General features: G+C 35.3%; 3 protein-coding genes across 6 annotated transcripts; 1 reads left to right on the forward strand and 2 right to left on the reverse strand.

Moving 5' to 3' along the window:
- Positions 1-3,505: 3,505 nt before the first annotated feature.
- Positions 3,506-9,327, reverse strand: LOC114935915 (androglobin). The gene is made up of 9 exons (XM_085480586.1): positions 9,124-9,327; positions 8,899-8,976; positions 8,623-8,782; positions 8,211-8,432; positions 7,227-7,334; positions 6,909-7,126; positions 6,291-6,750; positions 4,211-6,090; positions 3,506-4,072 (listed from the first exon to the last, which is right to left on the reverse strand). Exons 1-9 carry the CDS (start codon positions 9,325-9,327, stop codon positions 3,506-3,508), a joined length of 3,897 nt encoding a protein of 1,298 aa, XP_085336712.1.
- Positions 9,328-9,564: 237 nt separating this feature from the next.
- Positions 9,565-15,881, reverse strand: pins (G-protein-signaling modulator pins). Its single transcript, XM_029308729.2, is given in 9 exon segments — positions 9,565-12,398; positions 12,554-12,698; positions 12,800-13,011; positions 13,204-13,678; positions 13,753-13,992; positions 14,091-14,233; positions 14,855-14,928; positions 14,931-15,219; positions 15,519-15,881. Coding segments are annotated over 9 exon segments (1,830 nt in total). The 5' UTR covers positions 15,564-15,881; the 3' UTR covers positions 9,565-12,191.
- A 56-nt stretch (positions 15,882-15,937) lies between these two features.
- LOC114935837 (uncharacterized) lies at positions 15,938-20,391 on the forward strand. Of its 4 annotated transcripts, none has more exons than XM_029308730.2 (8): positions 15,938-16,492; positions 17,083-17,288; positions 17,504-17,926; positions 18,048-18,196; positions 18,322-18,529; positions 18,609-18,779; positions 18,888-19,038; positions 19,124-20,391. In XM_029308730.2, exons 1-8 carry the CDS (start codon positions 16,321-16,323, stop codon positions 20,077-20,079), a joined length of 2,436 nt encoding a protein of 811 aa, XP_029164563.1. In that variant the 5' UTR covers positions 15,938-16,320; the 3' UTR covers positions 20,080-20,391. The 4 variants fall into 4 exon arrangements, with proteins under 4 accessions (XP_029164563.1, XP_085336585.1, XP_085336587.1 ...); XM_085480459.1 differs by having other exon boundaries at positions 16,426-16,492; positions 16,928-17,288; XM_085480461.1 differs by having other exon boundaries at positions 16,427-16,492; positions 17,060-17,288.
- The last annotated feature ends 5 nt before the right edge of the window (positions 20,392-20,396 follow it).

Below are 20,396 nucleotides of genomic sequence, written 5' to 3' on the forward strand. Positions count from 1 at the left end.
AGAAAAATTTTCCGATATGAATAATTCTTCAACTAGCGAATTCATTTTGAAATTTAATTCTTTCGCAGAAAAGAATATGTGTGTGTGATTTATGTTTGACAAATTATATAATCACTCGCAAATAGTCTGTATATTATTTAAATAATCGTTTGAATTAAAAAAAAAGATTATATTAAGAAAAATTTTCCCTGATATGAATAATTCCTCAACTAGCGAATTTATTTTTAAATTTAATCCTGTCGCAGAAAAGAATATAATGATTTATGTTTGACAAATTATATAATTACTCGCAAATAGTTTGTATGTTTTTTAAATAATTATATCTCTCGGGTTAATAAAAATGTCAATAAATATAATTATATCTTATATATAGAAACATTGTATCTTATGTAATCCATTTTACTTGCAAACACTCACAGTTATTTATCAAGAGTTATGATAATTATGTAATAATGGAGGAGCGGTCTGTCAATTTACGAAACTGAGATATCTCGCGAATTTTCATAATTTTCTAAATTCCTTAATTTAGATAATTATTACAATTATCTCAAGTTTCGGAATTATAATGCTGGACGTTCTCTTACAATGTAACGCTTGATTCGGATCGTTATCAAATGAGGTTACAGCTTCGATTGAGAAATCCAGATGACATTGGCCTTTGGGTTCTGTACCAAATTTAGAAATAAACCGCTTCCGGAGATTGCTTATATGGAACACAAATCTGTTACATACACGCATGCATGCAAGTATTTTATCATTAATCAAATTGATCGTGGATGCAAAATATATTCAACAGAAAATACAATTAAAAAATTCTAATCTTAAAAAGAATATTAAATTTAGAAACTTTTTAAATTATTTAAATTATTAAAATATTATTATTTTAATTATTAATTATTAAAAGTTAAAAATTATTTAAATTTTTAACTTTTCGTAGGTATATTATGTAATTGTCAACGATGGAATTTAGCGCGGTTCTTCAGCATCCTCGGGTCGGCTCTGACGTGCGGGTGGGAATGCAGTAATGCAGTAGAGTACGCAAAAAAATATATATTTATATATCGTATGGCAAGAAAAAAAGAGAGAACATACACGACTAATGGGAATGCATATAAAGTATATTCGAGGACGACTTGGTATGCCAAGTCCGACTCGCTTGAGAGAGATGCTCGATAATACGAGCGAGTAAAATCGCGTTTTGCATCCACGAAGTATGCACGTGAGCAGCGAAACTTCCTCTTGCGTGTCGCACCCACGTGGGTTCGGTTATTTTCGATCAGCAAACTCGATAATCAAACAATAAAATGTGTGTTATTTGCGACAATTGAGCTCTTTTATCACTTCACGAATTTTTGTCAAAAATTTCGTTCAAAGGTAATATTTGTAGGCGTGTTTTTCTATTACAAGGATATTAGAATTTTGCAGGGTTGGATAAGTTAATGATTTTTTTAAACTAAGTTAAGTTAAAGTTAGTATCTTATAAAATTAGTTTAGTTTTAAGTTAAAAGTTGCATGAGCAAAAAATTAACTCGGTTAAAGTTAGTTAAGATTTAATTAACTAAAGTTCAATCAAAAGTTAATTTTTAAAAACATTATTTATATTAAATTAGAATTTAGTTTGTTAATTCTTTTAAAATTTATAATAACAAATAATAAAGAAATTTTGATTTTTATATAGAAATATATTTTTGGTATAATTACAATTGATGACAAATAAACATAAAAATTATTAATACATTAATTTAAAAATAATACGTTTATAACTTATACAAACCAATAATGGTATTTAGAGATAAAAAAGAATTAATTTAGGAAAAAAGTTGATTAGTTGAAGTTAAAAATTAATACATTTTAAATTAACTTAGCTAAGTTAAAAGTTATTAACTTTTTAACTTTTTTTAACTCTTAACTAATTAATTAGTTATTACCCAACCCTGGAATTTTGACATCTTTATTGTCCAAATACCTAAATTACATCTTGTCGATTGTCAAGTTGGTCGAGCTTTATAATGTACGAGACTTTTCTTACGCAAATTCCAGGCGGTAAACGAAGCGTGTCAAGCAAGCCGCTACTCTTCGCTTCTCTTGGTTTATCCGAGGAATCAAACGCTTTTCTTTCGTATGCAAAGTAGAGAACTCGAACTCCGGGGGTTCGACATCATGTCAGATGTCCGAATAGATACAGTATTATTTCGCAATGAAAAATCGCTTCGTCAAGATCTTACCTTGAATTACAGACATAGTTTTGGTAAAGAAGAATTAAATAATAAAGAATTAAATTAAATATTTTAATAAATATTTAATAATTATTTAAATAATATTTTAAAATAAATATTTAATAAAATAATTTATTTTAATAAATATTTTATTAAAATAACAATTATAATATCTCTATTGTAGTAATACAATAAATTTTTATCTCTACGAAAAAAAATCTTGATTAATCTGAAGAATATAATTGACTTACAGACATAGTTTTGGTAAAGAAGAATTAAATAAAAATAAAAAATCTCCGAGTATAAAGATTCCACAGGTACTTTATTGATAATTAAAAAAATATTTTATTAAAATAACAATTAATATCTCTATTGTAGTAACACAATAAATTTTTATCTTTACGAAAAAAATCTCGATTAATCTAAAGGATATAACTGACACTCGAAGAAAAAAAATGTAATGTTGGCGTAAAAGTTTCTGAGATTAAATACCTGGGTACTCGCGACTCGCATAACACGCAGCGATACGCGGTGATTGTAATTCGCAGCGCGACAGACGAGAGAGAGATCGCCCAACACAAACATGATCGACAGTGATTACTAGCTGGACTGCCGCCGATCTCGAGCCAGCAGCTGCACCTTCAATCAGCGCGAACACGCTGCCGTGTAATGCGTATACGATAGACGGCTTCTGTGAGCTCCCGTTTCAGAAGCGATGAACTTAATAAGATTGTTAGACTTGAAACGAGACTCTATTAAAAAAAAAAAAAAAAAAAAAAAAAAAAAAAAAAAAAATGCTAAGAAACTGAAATTATGTGAGAACAAAGTTGAAGTTGCGATTCATCTGTCATTAATCAAACGAACGATTTGTCGGAGTTTTAGCTCGTTTCTTGCGAAAGTAGCCTCCCTCGTGTGTGTAGATGTGTCTCATCTCGCAGTTTCATAATAATCTTGCTGGACCGCGTGGACTGGTCCCGGATGAAAAATAGACGGGACGGATCGCCGTTACTTCTTTCTTGAGCGGCTAGAGGAGCGTCATTAAAAGGTAGATCGTGGACAGTCATGAAGAAGCGAGTGAACAGGGAGCATCGTAACGACGCTATGAAATAGCATCGTAAAGCCGCACGTCTCCACGCTTATTACGATTAATAGTTCAATCTGTCTTCTTATTATGTCCGAACTCTTTATTTTTAGACGCAGCGATTCATTATTGAGTTAAAATATCGCCAAGCGCGAGAAATAAATTATTTACATGTATCCCAGTTACTTGGCTAAAATAAACTTTTTCTTCATTTCTTCTTCTCCTTCTCTTTGGTCCTCGCTCTTTCGGACATCGAACTGTCAATGTAGATCTTCCTCGATTCGTAAGCAGCGTCCACCAGAGTTCTTCTCTGCCAAAAATTTGTCTCTTTCTTCCTGAAGAAGTTTGCGTACCTTTGTAATTGTTTGTTTATCAGCGCAGCCAAGTAATTGGAGTAATCTTTTTCACTTTCGATTTTCACGTCGCTTCGTAATTTTTCGTCATTGTTCTTCATCCTTGTACGAAGATGTTTTACAACGTCGTCTCTCTTCGCGTACTTTGTCAGGTCTAAAGCGGGCAGGTGAAAAAATCCTGGTGGCTTTAAAGACCTATATTGCCTCGGATGTGATAGACAAAACGCTAGATCTTCATCTTCTATTACGTTCGATTGTTCTACATTCTGGTTTAAAGACGCTTCTGGTTCAAATTTTAAGACGTGCGTCTTCAGGAAGACCTCTCGTAGTTCCTTTCCGTGTTTGAATCGATTAGGATCCTTTGACCACCAGGATTGCTTTAATAATCTTATTTCTAGTTCTCTTTTCTTATCTTGACAGATCTAACAACGCACATATCAAGAATAAAGAGTTGAAAAATACATTATAATTATTTAATAATTAATATATATAAATTTTTTACTAATTAATATTTTAATGAACAGATTTTATTTAAATTGGAATGAACAAACTATACATACCTCTATATCATCCCGAGCATCTGTGACAATCTGAAGAATCCAATATGGTGGTTCTATGGCTTGATCATTATTTAATTGTTTCGAATCTTTTCTCGTCGTAGACAGATTTGACTTTGTCGATCCTTTAGTCCCAGATTGCGTCTTCGTTTTAAAATTTTCCGCGTTCTTCTTCTTTGCCTGATTCACGACTGCCCACTCGGCATCTGTAAGAGGCCAGCTGTCATCAAGAACGAAAGCATCTATGTAATAGAGTTTCTTCTCTTCCATTGCATCTCTAAACTCTTCATCAGAGTTTCCTTTTTTAATTTCATAATCTTTGCTCTTGGAGTGTTTTAAACTGATTAAAGGTAAAAAGACCTTAGAGCCACCTCTTATGTCAGCCAAAATGTTGTTTCCTTCATCGGTAACTTTCATTCTGACTTTTGCCAGGTCGTAAGAAGTTGTCAATCTTATCGAGACGATGTTTCCTAAAGTCGCTCGCATAATCCATCGCGAGATGCAATTCCTGATGTTGGGAACGTAAGTACCAACTAATTCATCGACCACGAGCTTGGGAGGTTTTATCTGCTGCTCGCCTGGTTGATGAAGCATTGGTTTTCCCTTTATTGTGATTATACGAATCGCCCAATCCAGTTCCCGGATACGTTGTTTTTCGTTCCACCCGTAAGCAAATACTGTGTAACCATCTGACAGATATTCATAGCGAGCTGGAGCCACGTGGTTCACGATACGCGTCACTTCGCGTCCGTTTTGATTGTTGAAGACTCGCAAGGCGACCCGAGAAAGATCGATCAACAGTTCGAAGGCTGCGAAGACGCTCTCTGCGGGTTTGGTATTCACGACGAGTCTGACAACCGGGAACCACTGGTCGTGTCTGATGTTTTCCAGGGTACCTTTGAATTCCTGAATATTCAGGACATGCGCGAAATCCTTGGAACAAGGATAGAGATCGTGCAAATTGTGACGGCTGATGACGTTTCTCAGCAATAGACTTGCGATAGACGAATCGAGTAAATCAGATATCTTGAAAAGTTCCTTGCGAATCTGCATATGCAGAGCATGATCCGGATTGTGAAGTCGTTTGTAGTCTTTCACAAGAGCCATCCTGAAGAAGGACTGAATTGACGTAGCTGCTTTATTGTAATCAGAAATATAGATGCGCGGTATTTTCTCTTGCGTTATAAGATCTTGAAGTGTTCTCTGAGTTTTTGTCGAATTCAGTCTAATATTTGGATTCAGGAAAAAAATTCTCAAAAAGCGAAGAGTGCTTTCAAAGTCGCTATCGAGAACGATTTCCTTGATCAATCGGACCTGTTCTTCTATGAAGAACTGATGTATCAGCGAGGAAACATTTTTATCTTCTTTCGAAAGAACATGCTGCGAGTCGGATGACATGTAGCTTTGATAATAATTTTTCAACATTACCGGGTAATTATTCGTTCCGAACGATCGATAAGCTTTGCAGAGACTATCGCTGATTATCTTCGACATCCATTCGATTCTATCGGATTCTGCGGTCATCAGTTGTTGCACAGTAGCTCGATTTCCAAGATAAAAATCCGTATCAGAAGAAATTATCGTCAGACTGGCTTCTGAACGGCGATGAATTCGTAAGAGTTGTCTGCCAGCTTCTAGTTCTAAGACAGTCGATTTGCTGCCGATCGTGGAAATAATTATTTTTTGTTCCGATTGATTTGTTCCGGTAAACCAATTATATTTTTCCAAAATGAGAAAATCTTTCCATTGTGACTCCTTTGAGACATCTCTCTTTCTTGGCGCAGCGGAAAGATTAACCAAGAAGAATTTACTCTCCCGAGAGTCGCAGAACAAATACAAGAATCTATTTCTGGATTTTAGAATTTTGCTTGTAATGTAAATATCTGTATAAATAGAAAATTAGGATTTAGCAAGATAAATCTCATCTTTTATAGAAAAAAAACTTAATCTATTTTATAGAGAAAATAATCCTCGAAAAATTCCTAGAGAAAAAATTTATTCTAGCTTTAGAATTTAGTTTTTCAATTTATTATACTATTGTATTTTCTGACACAATGACAGAATGCATTTTTAAATAAAATACCTGCTTTTTCCTTTTCGACTTCTTTTGTGACCGTGCGGTTTCCGTTGCTTGTCATCTTTATAACATTATTCACCGTCACTTGAATCGAGCACCGCAAATACTGCAGCTTATAAAACAAATGCACTTCCCTCAAATATGAGGCAATAGTATTAAAGTCAATCCATCGACTGACATCTTCCGTTGCCTCTTCTTTCATCGTAGTGGGCGAATCTGGTGCTCTCTGAGATCTCGTTCTCCATGCAGATTTATCAGACTGCTCGATCTCGTTTGGAAAGATCGAGTTTCGCGCAGCATCACTTTCGTCGTAAATATAGACAGCACTCTCGTTGCATTTCGCGAGAGGACCGATCACCCTCAAGTAACGAATCGGAACGAAATAATCGGCGGGATCGATTACACTTTGCGAAACGGCCCATTTTAACCAGCGATGCAGTTTCCACTTTGCTAACGGGGCTTTTACCTCAAGGGAAGCAATTTAAGTTTGAAAGCCAATTACAATCCAGGTAAAAACAAACATCTCACAAAAATAATAAAAATATAATATTGTTTTAATAGATTTTTTTCTACGAGATTCTTTAAACGTGATTTTTGACACTTTTGAAATAGTTGAACTTTTACGTCTTTGGGATCCAGAGGAATGTTGCGTGACTGAACGACGTAAATTACGTAATCCCAGCAAGGTGATAGACCAGGTACCACCTCGTTTCCGAGTTCTCGGATATCGTTCAAGAGAAGAAACAGCATGATCGGTTGAGGTTTCTCGGTTTCGATGAGTGGCCGCAAAGTTTCTTCAGGTCTCCTCGCCTTGTCGGTCAGAACGTTGTTCGTGGAGCTTTCTATTCAGAATAAAATATAATAAATAGAATGTAATAGTAATTGAAGTTATGATCTCTCTTCCTTGCACGTGTATATTTGATACACCTGGAATCGTGTTACCACGAGTAGTTTGCGACGTCCACTCGAAATGCTCGGAATATTTCATCAGGAAGTCCCACTTATCTTGCGACGACAAGTGCGTGACGTCTAGCGTCAAGCAAATCCAGCCTGTGCCATTATTTAAGTTCATTTATTAAAGAATCTTTCGATATCGCCGAGAAGATAAATCAATATGATTGTCTGTTAATGACAGGGGTGAAAAGCGCGCGCCATTCTTCAATTTTATATTTAAAAAATAATATTAAAAAAATAATTAAAGTTTTATTTAAACTCGAATTTTTTGACAGAAATTAGCTTATTAAAGCGTTAATTTGCTAATAAAATTTTAAAGTAATAATTTGTTAAAAATATTAAAGTAGTGATATGTTGTAAACGTATGTTACAGTATTTTATCCGCGATTAATACTTTTTGACAGAAATCAGCTGATAACTGTCAAAAATATTAATCAAATTTAAAGTGTTATAACATATTATTTAAAATGTATAATTTTAATTTTTATAACATATTATTATTTTAAAATTCAGTTAGCAAATTAACGTTTTAATCAGCTGATTTCTGTCAAAAATATTAATAAAGCGTTAATTTACCAATCAAATTTTAAAGCAAAAACATGTTAAAAATATTAAAATAGTGATAGTAAATAATATTATGTTATAGTACCTTATCCGCGATTAACACTTTTTGACAAAAATCAGCTGATAACTGTTAAAAATATTAATCGAGTTCAATGTATTATAACATATTATTTAAAATGTATTATAATTTTAATTTTTATAACATATTATTTTAAATTAGCAAATTAACGCTTTATTAATATTTCTTTTTTGACAGAAATTAGCTGATTAAAGTCAATCAGCATCGCGGAATCTCATATTAAAAATTAATAAGAATTTAAAGATATACACTTTGCTCAAAGTCGTATATGTAATTTCAACTTCTTTTTAAAAACGTCGATGAATGAAAGAAACGATGAATATATTGACCTGTTAAACAAGCGATTGGATGAAAGTCGACGATCTCGCGGTGTTCTGTCCAAGTCAGTGAAGCAACCTTGAGCAGTGCCTTGGTGAGGAGTATCGGCCACAATTCAAAGTTGTTGGAGGTACAAGGTAAAAGGGGTCTACCCCCTTTATCTACAGGTACAGTATCATCTACCAGAATACGACGCCAGCATCCCATATGATGTAATCTCACAACATACTTCCCTAAAAAAGATTGTAGCGCGTATTGTGCCTGTGATATGTTGATTAGTTGACATTTCGCTACCAGCGAATTATCGTTTAGCTCGTTCCATTTATCGTAAGAAATTTTTTTCCGATACGACATGAAACGAGAAGCAAGCGACTGCGTTTAAGAAAATTAAAAATTTCTGCATCGTGAGAATATCATATCCACCATTCGGATTTATCACTGGTCGATGCTGAACACCTTTTCCAGCCTTGTTCAAGGAATATACGTGCATCCAACCGTACCAGGGCCTGTGACCATCGGCCCAGGTGAAATTTGTGCCTTGCCCGCTAATTTCCAACCCTTTTCGGCCACAATATTCCAAATTCTTGATTGTAGAAATGAACCATCTTACAAACTATTGTAGAAATTGCTATTATTATATTATTGTTCCGCAGCAATTTGTAATTTGAATTTTACGCTGACTTATAATTACAGAAATACCTCGCTGTGCAGTAAATGCTTGTTATTTGTAATTAGATCAGGATATTCCGCGATCGTCGTGTATATCGTCAACAAATTCTGAAGAGTATTTCATATTCATGTATGTAAAAGTAATTAACAGTATTACAATGAAATCTATGACATTTTAAAGCTTAGAATCATAATGTATTATTAAATTTAAAAAATACGTGTTTTTTTATATCTAAATTGAATAAGTGAAAGTACAGTCAAGCGCTGCAAATTCTTTGCTCTTATCCATCGGTCAGGTTTCAAGGATTGTGGCATTGTGACATATTCTGTATCTAGGAATAATCCATCAGGACCATTTTTTGGGATTCCCCATTTTTCGTTGTTCAGATCGGAATCCTTCCACTCCGGCCACGTTGCATTTGCGGTATCAGATTGATTATTTCTAGATTTTTCTGACATTATGTATGGGAAGATATCGTAAGAATTGATATGTAAATCGGCATCTTCAGACAACATATAATATGTGTGTGCTGTATGTATATGTGTAGAGTAAAACATATTTAATATAAATTAAATAGCAATAAAAACACCAACTTTTTGGAAAAAGTAAATATTTATTGATCCTTTATATATTATAACATTATTATATGGACAGAATGGAATGTAGTTATACCTTCGGTAATCGTAAATGAAAAATTTGATTAGAAGAAACTATATTCTTAATGTTTAATATAACAAATACGTGTTACAAAAAAAGAATAAGGTAAAATTAATTATAGTCTAAAATATTCTAAGAAATATCCTAAAAATTAATTGGTAAAAATTCTACGAAAGACCTACAAAGTTCTACATCAGCGTGATTTATTTGTCATTTAATAGTCTCAGCAATATTTTTAGCCCCTTCTCTGATCGATAAAATCAAAGTTATCTCATGTATATACACAATTTTTTTTTAATTATAATTTCATAACAATATATATAGCAAAAAATGCTCAGTATTGATCGATTCAGTAATTAGTATATCACTACTCTTGCACTTTTGTTGAACCAATTATCAACTTATATTATTATCAATATTTCTTTCGTCTTTCAGCGCGCGCGTAATTAACAGCATCGTTGCCATTCGGTTCGTCGCTAAGTCGACATTTTAATCAGCGTGGAATTGCTCACAATTATATACACATTTGATCATTAGAACAGATGACACGCCACAGTACGTTTTCCGTTTATTAATAATTTAGATCCATAAATGAGTCTTTTTTAGATAATAACAAATATATCGTGTTATAACAAATACGATTTTTTTAAAGTTTCAGAATTAGCTTCAATTAAAAGGTATACTTTCGAGGAAGTAATCTCAATAATCCTGCAGAGGATAAATAGAATGAATTATGCTTAATACTTGGTCAATTTTAAACAGACATGAGTCTTCACCAGTATAACTTTGTTACAATTATTATTTTTTTTTTTTTTAGAAGAAGGAATATTTGTATGACAAATATAGAAATTCATCCAATAAGTATCCTTTTTTTCTCTCTTTCAATAGTTTCACTTTATAGCGCATCGAGAATCTTTGGCACTATTCGTTAGGAGTTTCTGTCCTACACATATAAGCAAAAATAATATTCACACATCATTTTTTTTCATCTATAAAGATTCGTAATTTCTCCTCTATCTAAAACTTTTAAAAAATATTTTGTTCAGCAGAGAGAATAGTTAAGTATCTTATATGCGAGAGTGAATCAAGTAGTAAAGTGTATCTTGCTTTTAGAATCGATGCAATCGACAATGCATTTTCTTCATTGATTACATATTAATACTAATGAAGATAAAAGAGACGCGCAAGACTTTTACATAAATAATGATGCAAAAGAATCTTTTATAAAGATTTTAGATTTTGAAAAGCTTTTTAGAAATCATGACACGTGACTATAATCGAAAGCTTTTTTCTCGTGAATTCACTTTATTTCTTGACTCTTCCTCGCGCGATTTGTTTGTTGGTGTTATTCATTCACAATTGTTTAGCAACTAAGAGAGCTATCTAAGATAGCGATTCTTGGTGGTGCGCGAATATCTTTCTCATTCACTGTGTAACGTTTACGCACAATATATTCTTTAAAAAAATAATTCTCTCGTTCCTTATATATTGAAGTGAATTGAAAAACACGCACAAAAATATATATATATATAAAATAATGAACCTATGATCTCTCTCTCTCTCTCTCTCCCTCTCTCTCTCTCTCTCTCCCTCCCTCTCTCTCTCTCTCTTTCTTGAGGATGTGCGAACATTGAAAGGCCCTCCGCGTTTATCGCGAACGAATGTCCGAAAATAATTCGCACCCTCAAACTGGCAGTGTTTGAGAAACCTGTTTTGCGCGCGCAATTAAAGCTCCGTGTAAAACAGGCATTATAAAATTCTTGATAATACTAAAACCGATGCTAGTTACTGGCGTGTCACATAAATTGTCGAGGTCATCGAGATCTGCAAATGCATTACATGTACATTTTTTGTGATTCACATTTACGATTGACAAATAATATATTTATCGAACATATAGCTCTCTCGTATTTAGTTTAGTTTACTCAATGTTCGACCAAATAGCCAGATACTAACGGCAGTTATCACTAGACGGTCAAAACTAAAAAGTTGTTTAGTTATTGCATTGTTCTATAATAATGCTTTCATACAACTGATACTTTTAGCACAGTCGCTAAGCTATAGAATATTGATTATCAATTACTTACTGTTGCAGACATGATAGTCTACGCAAATACACAATTAAGTCTATCTGAACGGAATCAAAGGCCTGAGTGCAAAAATCGGACGAGTCCGTTATTTCGATACTTTTCTAACTTAAGGAGAGATAAAAAAAGGAAAAAATAAAAATTCTTGGATGAAGAAGAAAAGTAAGCATAGAATCTTAGAGAAAGTAGTTTGGAAAGTAGTTTTCGTGAGATAAATATTAAAGGTACTTTTCACCAACTATCAGTACAGCTGTTAGTTAACGTACGTTTAAAATTACGAAATATTTTCTATTTGATTCTTTTTACTTTTCCTATAACATTTTAAAAGAATGTCTTCGCAGTTTAGATTGGTGTCGCTTGGTTCTTACAACGAAATATTTTAAGTCGTTGCCTTTTTGAATCAGAACCAGACTATTCAGATAATATCTTCTTCCATTAAGTAAGCAAGATAAGAATTGTGCGACGATGAGTGAATGAGGAATCGATAATATAATCGAAAGTAGGTAAATAAAACAAAAAAAATTCATCACAAATGGGACGTGTCGTGAAGATATAAGTTACCGTTTGCTTTAGCGTAATTAACATTTTGCCTTGCCAGGTCCAGATGCTCTTTGATCCTCCATCCGTCCGGCTTGAAGTCTTTGTATTAGAGCAAATAGATCTTCCTCTGGCACAGTGGAGCCCGATTGAGCGTTTCCGTTAGCTCGTCGACCCCTCTCTTCTTCAGCATCCTGCACGGTTGATGCAGCGGGTAAAGGACTCCGTTGATCCTCCAAACGCGAACTCTGAAAGCGAATACATAATTCTTGAGGTATGTCTTTTTTATAAGACTCAAAAATACAACACATGTTTCAATACGCGTCATATGCATAAGAAAAAAATATAAATAATGTGAAAGATTCCTTACGACAATAAAAGTTTTTAGCGTGTTAATATTAACCTGACATCTGACGAGCATTTCGATAAAGGAATCGTCCGCATCCCGATTGGAATTCAGCCCTGGCAGGTAAGGTAACGTCACTCGTTGCTCGTCCATCCGTTTGCTTTGCATTCCGGCGATTAATTCTAGTAAGTCCTCGCCGTCTCTGCAAGAGATATAAGATATCCGTTAGTTATAAAAATGTAAAGCAATAAGTTGTCATGAGTTATAATAGTATTTTGTCTAGAATAGAATATTTTCACGTACTTATCTTCCATATCGGATACTTCCGGCGTCGTTCGGTATTTTGAGTTGTGTTTTGTGTTGAGCGCACAACGTTGATCGTCCATTCTACCTGACTGAAATCGGGACAGTAAATCGAAAAAGTTATCTTCTTCCTGGGATGGTTGCGAAGTAACATTGTTGCCTTTGTCCAATACGATTTCTGATTTATCTTTTTGCTTTGTATCAGGTGTGAGCTGAAATAATTGTTAGTTTTATTATTTAGTAAATAAAGTTATATTCCAAATAAAAGTAATTTTAATTTTAATAAGAGTCATTTTATACAATATCTCCTGATATAAAACTAAATTAATTATATAACGAGAAAGAAAAACAAATTGTAATCTCACAATAGTGCGATTCTTAAATTAAAGAAATATTATTCAAACCTTTATGAGATCTAGATTGTCCATGCTTTGTCTTCTGAGTCTATATCTGCAGGGTGTAGTCGTTGGGACGTTCGATGTTGTGTTTATAGGTAGCTTTTGCGTGTTCACATTCTCCTTGTTATTCTCCTGCTGACTCTTCTCCAGACCGAGAATTTTGTGTAAGTCATCAATGTTCATCTGCGCGGTAGCTTGACCCATTTCATCTTCCAACTCTTTCGAGATGTGTAGATGCAGATTCGCATAGTAGAGCGCTTTCTCATGATTGCCCATTGCGGCATAAGCGTTGCCAAGCGACCAGCAGGCGCGTCCTTCGCCAACGCGATCTTTTAATTGTTGAGCTATACCTAGATGCCACAGATGGTACTCAATAGCCGCTGAATAGTCGCGTAGAAGAGTATACGTGTTGCCCAGAGAGTAGCACGCTTGCGCTTCTACTTCGCGATCGCCCAACTCTTGTGCAAGAGCTAAAGTTCTCCTAAAAATTGAACGATTTTTCTGTGTATTTAAACGTCAAGATGCACAATTAAATCAAGAAAGTTTAAAATTTACTTGTAATGTTGCGCAGCTTTCTCGAAGTCGCCCAGAAATATGTGCGAATTCCCGAGATTACTGTTGGCTCTTCTCTCAGCCGGCTTGTCGCCAAATTCTCTGGCAATTTTTAAGCGTTCATTGTGATAGTAAATGGCTTGTTGGAAATCACCCAACAAATAAAATGTATTGCCCAAGTTACCGCATGCTCTGCCTTGCGCCGCAGAATCTTCCAGTTCTCTCACCAACTCCAAATTTTCTCTGCAAAAAGACGCAAAGAGTATTAATAAAATTGTAGATAATATATAATTTAAAAAATTAATAAAAAATAATTATGAATTAATCGAGATTAATCTTACTCGTAATAGCGTACAGCCTGTTGTAAGCACTGCTGAACATCTTCAGAAAACTCTCCTGGATCCTGATGACCTATTCGACTTGCCTGTTTGCCCTTGGCATGGTATACATTTCCCAAATTGTACAGAGCTCTTCCCTCGCTAAGCTGTGCATCACAAAATCATAATTTTAAAAATTTAATTAAAATAATAAGAATAAGAAAATAATTAATTCATGGAAAAAAACAATCTCAGTTTTTGTAAAAAAAACTTTTATCCTTTGTTGTTTTTTTTTTTTTTAATTAAAATTGAGAGTTGAATTTCTTGCAGTAAAAATAATCTCTCTTATGTAAGTATAAATAAATTAGGGAAGTTTATAAAAACACATAAAGATAAAATATCTAAAGTGATAATCTATAAGTGATTGCATGGTACGGTCGCTCGAACTCAGTATGTATCAGTAATGGTGGTTGTCATACACGATGACTTGTTTAGCAACATATGTAACAAAATCTAAAGCTGACTTTATATATGTATTATCTTGACATTGTTAATAACCATCTTTAATGTTTAATATTACAATTCAGTTTTTAATTAAAATATTTTTATTGTGCTGAAGAAGGCTTGAAATGTTAGCCAAAACGTTCGCAAAATGTTTATTTCTTATGTATTTATTATTTGGTTTAAATAAATTTTATTAATATCAACTGTCAACTGTATTACGTTTAATAGCTCTTATAACCCTTCTTTGTTTATAATTATTAAGTAAAAATAATGTTGAAGTATACCTTATCTCCAATCTCTCTGGAGATCTCTAGATGCCTCTTGCAGCATATCATGGCTTCGTCAAACTTGCCCATACTTTCAATGTATTGCCCAAATTTCCACTGGACTTGGCTTCACCCAGTTTGTCACCCATGTTCCTGGCAAGTGTCAGATCCAACTTGTGATACTGCATCGCCTTAACGTAGTCACTCAGATAAAAGTACGCATTGCCCAGCTGGCTGTAGATCGCACTCAGTATTCGCAGGTCATCCGTGCCAGCTTGAATCGCTGCCTGGAAGAATGCTACGCCAGACTTGCAGTCGCCAGCCTTACAAAGGCGTTCGCCCTCCAGTGCCAGTTCCAGGCACATGTTCCATCTCTCGCTATTCTGCTAAATTGTAAAATATCATATATATACATGTATATATTATAAAATATAAAATGTTATTAATAAAAATTCATAGTAAATTACTTTAGCATTATAAAATATATATAAATATATAAAATATTGAATAAAGAAAACATCACAGATTTGAATGGCATAATGCACAAATCTGCACTGGAATCTAAATTTGGCACAGAGAACCGGTGGAAATCGACGGAGAAACGTCAAAGAAACAAACTCGACGGAGATGAGTCACCCGCGTGGGAGCCTCAGCTACGTTAATCGGACGTTGATTCACTCACTTGTCCCTCGGACGAGAGATTCTCTGCGCTGGCGCTCAGAGACATCCTAAACTCGGCCAATTGTCCCTTCAGAATCCAACGTAATTGTTGAAGCGTCGAATGTCAGACTGTCGTGCGTTGTTGTTATCAACTTGCGAAGCGGCGACGATTGATACTCGCATGCTCGACGTCCCAAGCGTTCCACTCCGCTTACGTAGGAAAGAATCCGCTCATGATCGCGTCATCCTTCGCCTCTTCCCTCCCGCGAGAAGTGAGGTGTCTCTCCCGGAATTTTTTTATCCTCCCGAAGGCGAAGCCTCTCTTCGACGCGAAGCGAGTCCTCGACGCGTCCAAACGAATGGCGCTGCTTTAGAAAGGGAAACTTGTCCTAGAGTTTCACAGCTCCCATTGGACAGCCTCAAAAAACACCGGATGTTCCGTCAGTTCCAACAGATGGTGTCACTGTCGGAGTAAACTCCAGCTGGCATTTTTGTTCCGAGTTTCCGAGAATGAGCTGAAGGATTTTTTAATCGCGTGTTTATAGGGTTTAGGATTTTTCGCGCACAAAAGAAAAAGGAGAGGAACGCCGAGGAATATCGTCCTCAGGAAGATCGATGCATCCGCGATCGTTCGCCGGGAGAGTCGCGTGTTGCACCACGTCGTCCTCACCTGGCGAAGATCTCGAACGACGCAACCTCCCTACTGTGGAGTTTTCATCTCGCCGGCTTGTCGCGAGTAGAGGTAGCCAAAGAAAGAGAGAGAGAAAAGTATCTGCGAGTCTTGTTCTCCCTGATTAGTTGGTAGCTTTTCCCAGCTTTCAACTATGAGCGACAAAAAGCAGGTAGGTGAAAAACCCAGTAGCGAGGTTGCTAATCGATTTGGAAGCTGTAGGGATCTGAGCGACACTGTGCCGTTGTATCCACCGCGCTTACTTTATCTGAAACCGCTTGCCAAAGTTTACGTGTCGATCAAGCTGCCCCAACTGAAGACTCCAGGTAAAAAACATCATTGCCAAATTCATCAGTGGCCTCCTCACCTACTGAGGTTGGACCCTGATGAGCCTATCTTCTTTTTCCTACTTTCTAATTTTAATGTTTTTCCTTTCTTTTTTTCTCCATTGAGAAACAGCATCTTGCGATGCAGCAAAATATGCATAACGCAGCATTGGAATTGTATAAATATGTCTTTGTTAAACTTCTTTTGATGATTACTCCATAATATTAATTATTTTATTATTCGTGCATTATTTTATATAATTTATGTAATGTTATTTTTCAAATTGATTTATATTAATTTTAAATACACGTTTTTCCTACTGTTTACCATCTTGTCAATATTTATTCGATCAGTGATTTGCATTATTGGTATTAATTCTCTTCGATTTGTTGCAACAAGTTTTTTACATCGTCGCAATTGTATACTTGTGTTAGTGCTTTGGACAATTTCTACCAAAGGGAAAATAATGTAGTATTCAACTGATGGAAGAAAATACCATGATTTCAAGTGATCTGTGCGAAGCCACGAGCACTTGTAATGGCTATAGGAAAGATAGCTTCTTACAGAAACTTAACTGCGCTATGAACAGGCAAAACAATATCAACATGGGATGTAATGGAGAAGATACGTGCACTCATTCTGCCGGACGAGTTTGCATCCCTGAAAGTGGCCAAGAGCAACCTAGAGTTTATCTGCTTGGTGGGCTACCTGCAGGACCGGTGCAAGTTGTCAAAGGTATTGGCCAGGTTAAGCTCCCAGAGCTTGCATCTAACTGGATTCCCCAATGTTCTCAAGGTGCGACAGCTAAATACAATTTTATATTACACAGTTATAATTTATTATATTTTATTATATTTTATTTTATTTTATTTTATTTTATATTTATATATAATATACAATATTTTATTTTTATTATCTTATATATTATATTTTATTATATCATATTATTATACTTATTATAATAGAATTATATCAGAACTACACAATAATTGATCATTTAATTAATTAAGGTCTCAGTGACCGAGGCAAAGGACGACTTCCCAACCAGACACAGCTGGGATTCTTACTTCAGGGATGCAAAACACATGAACGAGTTGAAGGCTGGCGAAAGGCCGGACACTATCCACATTACCGGGCTGCCGGTTAAGTGGTTTGCCGAGGATGGTACGAACGTCCCGAGCGAGTCGCTTATCCGTGACATTTTCAAGAGGTGGGGCACTGTGAGGAAGGTAGATGTGCCTACCGCAGACATTTATAGATCCAGGATGCGGCTTGGCAATAACATACACAAGTTTAGCTTTGAAGATGGCATCTTTTTCGACGCGTATGTACAATATTACGAATACATGGATTTTGTCAAGGCGATGGATGCCCTGCGTGGCATGAAGCTGCTGAAGAAGGACGGTCAACAGTCACTGACCGCAACAATAAAGGTATTCAGTGAAAAATATTTTACTTATTATATCAATATTTTTCATCACTTTGTGATATAAAGGATTAAATAAGCAGAATAAAAAAATAATATTTTTTGACAAGTAAAATAATTTTGTATAGGTTGATTTTGACAAGACCAAGCATTTGAGTGACAGTTCGGTGTCGCATCGAGAATTCGAGAGAAAGCGTTTAATAGCGCAGGATAATTTAGCAGCGGAAAAACTACGAAAAAGAGAAGAGGCAGAAAAGAAGCGACGAGAGGAGCAGAAGTAAGTGCTGATGCAACAGAAATATTGTAATATTTTGCAAATATGTGTATGTGACACATACATACAGAATATTTATCTTTTATATGGTTTAGATTACATGCCATTTTTATTTACTTTGATTGTAGAAAAAAAGAGGCGGAAGATTCGGTAGCAAAAGCAAGTCGGCAGCGAAAGCGAGAGGAAAAACGAAAACGAAAAGTACTCACGACCTATCGCAAGCAAGAAGAGGACAAAGTATCAATGAAAATTGCTAGGGAAGAAAAAAAATTGATAAAAGCTCAACGACAGTTGGAAAGCATACGATTATTAGATGAACTATTTGATAGGATAAAGGTGAGTAATAAAGAATATGTAATAATAATTTTAAAAAAAGGATATAAGAGAGTTAATTATGAACGTTTTGTAATTACAGATAAAAGTAGAAAATAATGAGATTAAGTTGAATCAAAGTGCGGAAACGAAGAAAGATGAAAAGAAAAATGATCAAACGAATGAAAGTGCTAATAAATTAGATTCCGAAAACGACAAGAAAAATAAAGAAAAGACCAAGAAGAAGAAAGCGAAGAAAGAAAAGAAGAAAAATGTATGTCGTTCAATTTTACATTAGCACTAACTCTTTGTTGTAATAATATTTAATATTTAATTTAATTTAAGAATTGATATTATAATACTATTGTACTGTTGTTTACAGAAAAAGAGTAAGAAATCTCAGAAAAAACGGAGAAAAGACGATGATTCCCGTTCTAGCACAGCCGAAGAAGAGGAAACAGATGAAAAGACGAACAAAAAGAAACTCAAGAGCAGCGTTTTGATAAAGAGCGATCGCGCATCTTCATCGGCAGGTAAATTTTAATCGTATAAAATCTAATGTTAACATACATCTGTACGATAAAAAGAGGCCAGACAATATCATGTCGTTAATTGCAGTTGTTCCAGCCGCAAATCTTTCTTACGAACACTCTTATTCCGATTCTTATTCGATGTCGAGGATGTCGATGATACCGTCAATCGCGCCAGCGCCGTTCCATGCGATGAGGATATTGCCAAGGTATCCAGGAGCGCAGATGTTGAGGCCGCCAATGCCAGACTATTCGTTGATTCCTCATCATCACATGTTACCCATGCCTAGGGGAAGAGGCCGAAGATACAATCCTCGATGCGATATAAATTCTTACGCACTGACCAATCCTTATTTATACAACGGACAATATTATGAATACTTTACGCATCTGGTGGATCGAGATTCGGAGCGTCAAAACTCGAAAACGCGCGGCCGTCGAAGATCGAAGAGTAGATCTGTCTCGAAGACGAGAACCAAATCGAGGTCCAAGACGAAATCCAGGAGCGTTTCCAGATCACGTAGTAGGAGACGGAGCGATTCACGCTCCAAAGACAAAAGATCAAAGTCGGGCTCTAGATCGCGATCGCACCGTTCCAAGTCATCCAGGAGTCATAGCAAATCCCGTGGTCGTCGGAAATCGGCAAGCAGATCCGCCTCCAGGAGGAGGACCAGATCGGATTCTAGATCAAAGCGCAAGAGTGACACTAAATCACGCAGCAGATCAAACTCCAAAAGACGCTCGAGATCCAGACGAAGATCGCGATCCAGAAGTCGCTCCAGATCCCGGGGCAGATCTCGTTATAAGAAGAGACGCAGAAGATCCTCTAGCGTTAAAGTTACGCGAGCGAGGTCACGGCCGACGTCACCCAAACGAAAATCGCGCAGCAGTTCCTGGTCTTTACCAAAGTCCCCTGATCGGCGAAGTTGTTCTTGGTCGAGAACGGCCGTTCCTGCGAATAATATTAGTAAGCAAGACGTAAACGAGTCCAATAAAGGGGAGGAAGCAGCGAAGACAGCAGAAGTGCAGAAGGAAACAAAGTGATAAGTTATTTGCATAATATTATTCCATTTTTATTTTAAAACGTAACAGAAACAGTTTTTTTCAATGCAGTGCTACGTGTGACAAACTTATTGAAGTTGATATATTAGTAATAGTAATATGCGAATGTCTGAGAAAATATAAATATGACTTTTTTCTTATATATGTTTTGCAAATAAGTCTATTATCAGATAGAATTTTCTCTAAATTTTTATTCGACAGATTTGATTACGATATTATATCCACTTAAAATTACAAATTTATTTTGTAAAATGACTTTCTGATAAGAGAAATAATTACCAAGATTATTACATATATTG

This window comes from Nylanderia fulva, unplaced genomic scaffold (genome assembly GCF_048542155.1).
Source record: "Nylanderia fulva isolate GAGA-0341 unplaced genomic scaffold, ASM4854215v1 Scaffold15, whole genome shotgun sequence".
NCBI classification, from domain to species: Eukaryota; Metazoa; Arthropoda; class Insecta; order Hymenoptera; family Formicidae; genus Nylanderia; species Nylanderia fulva.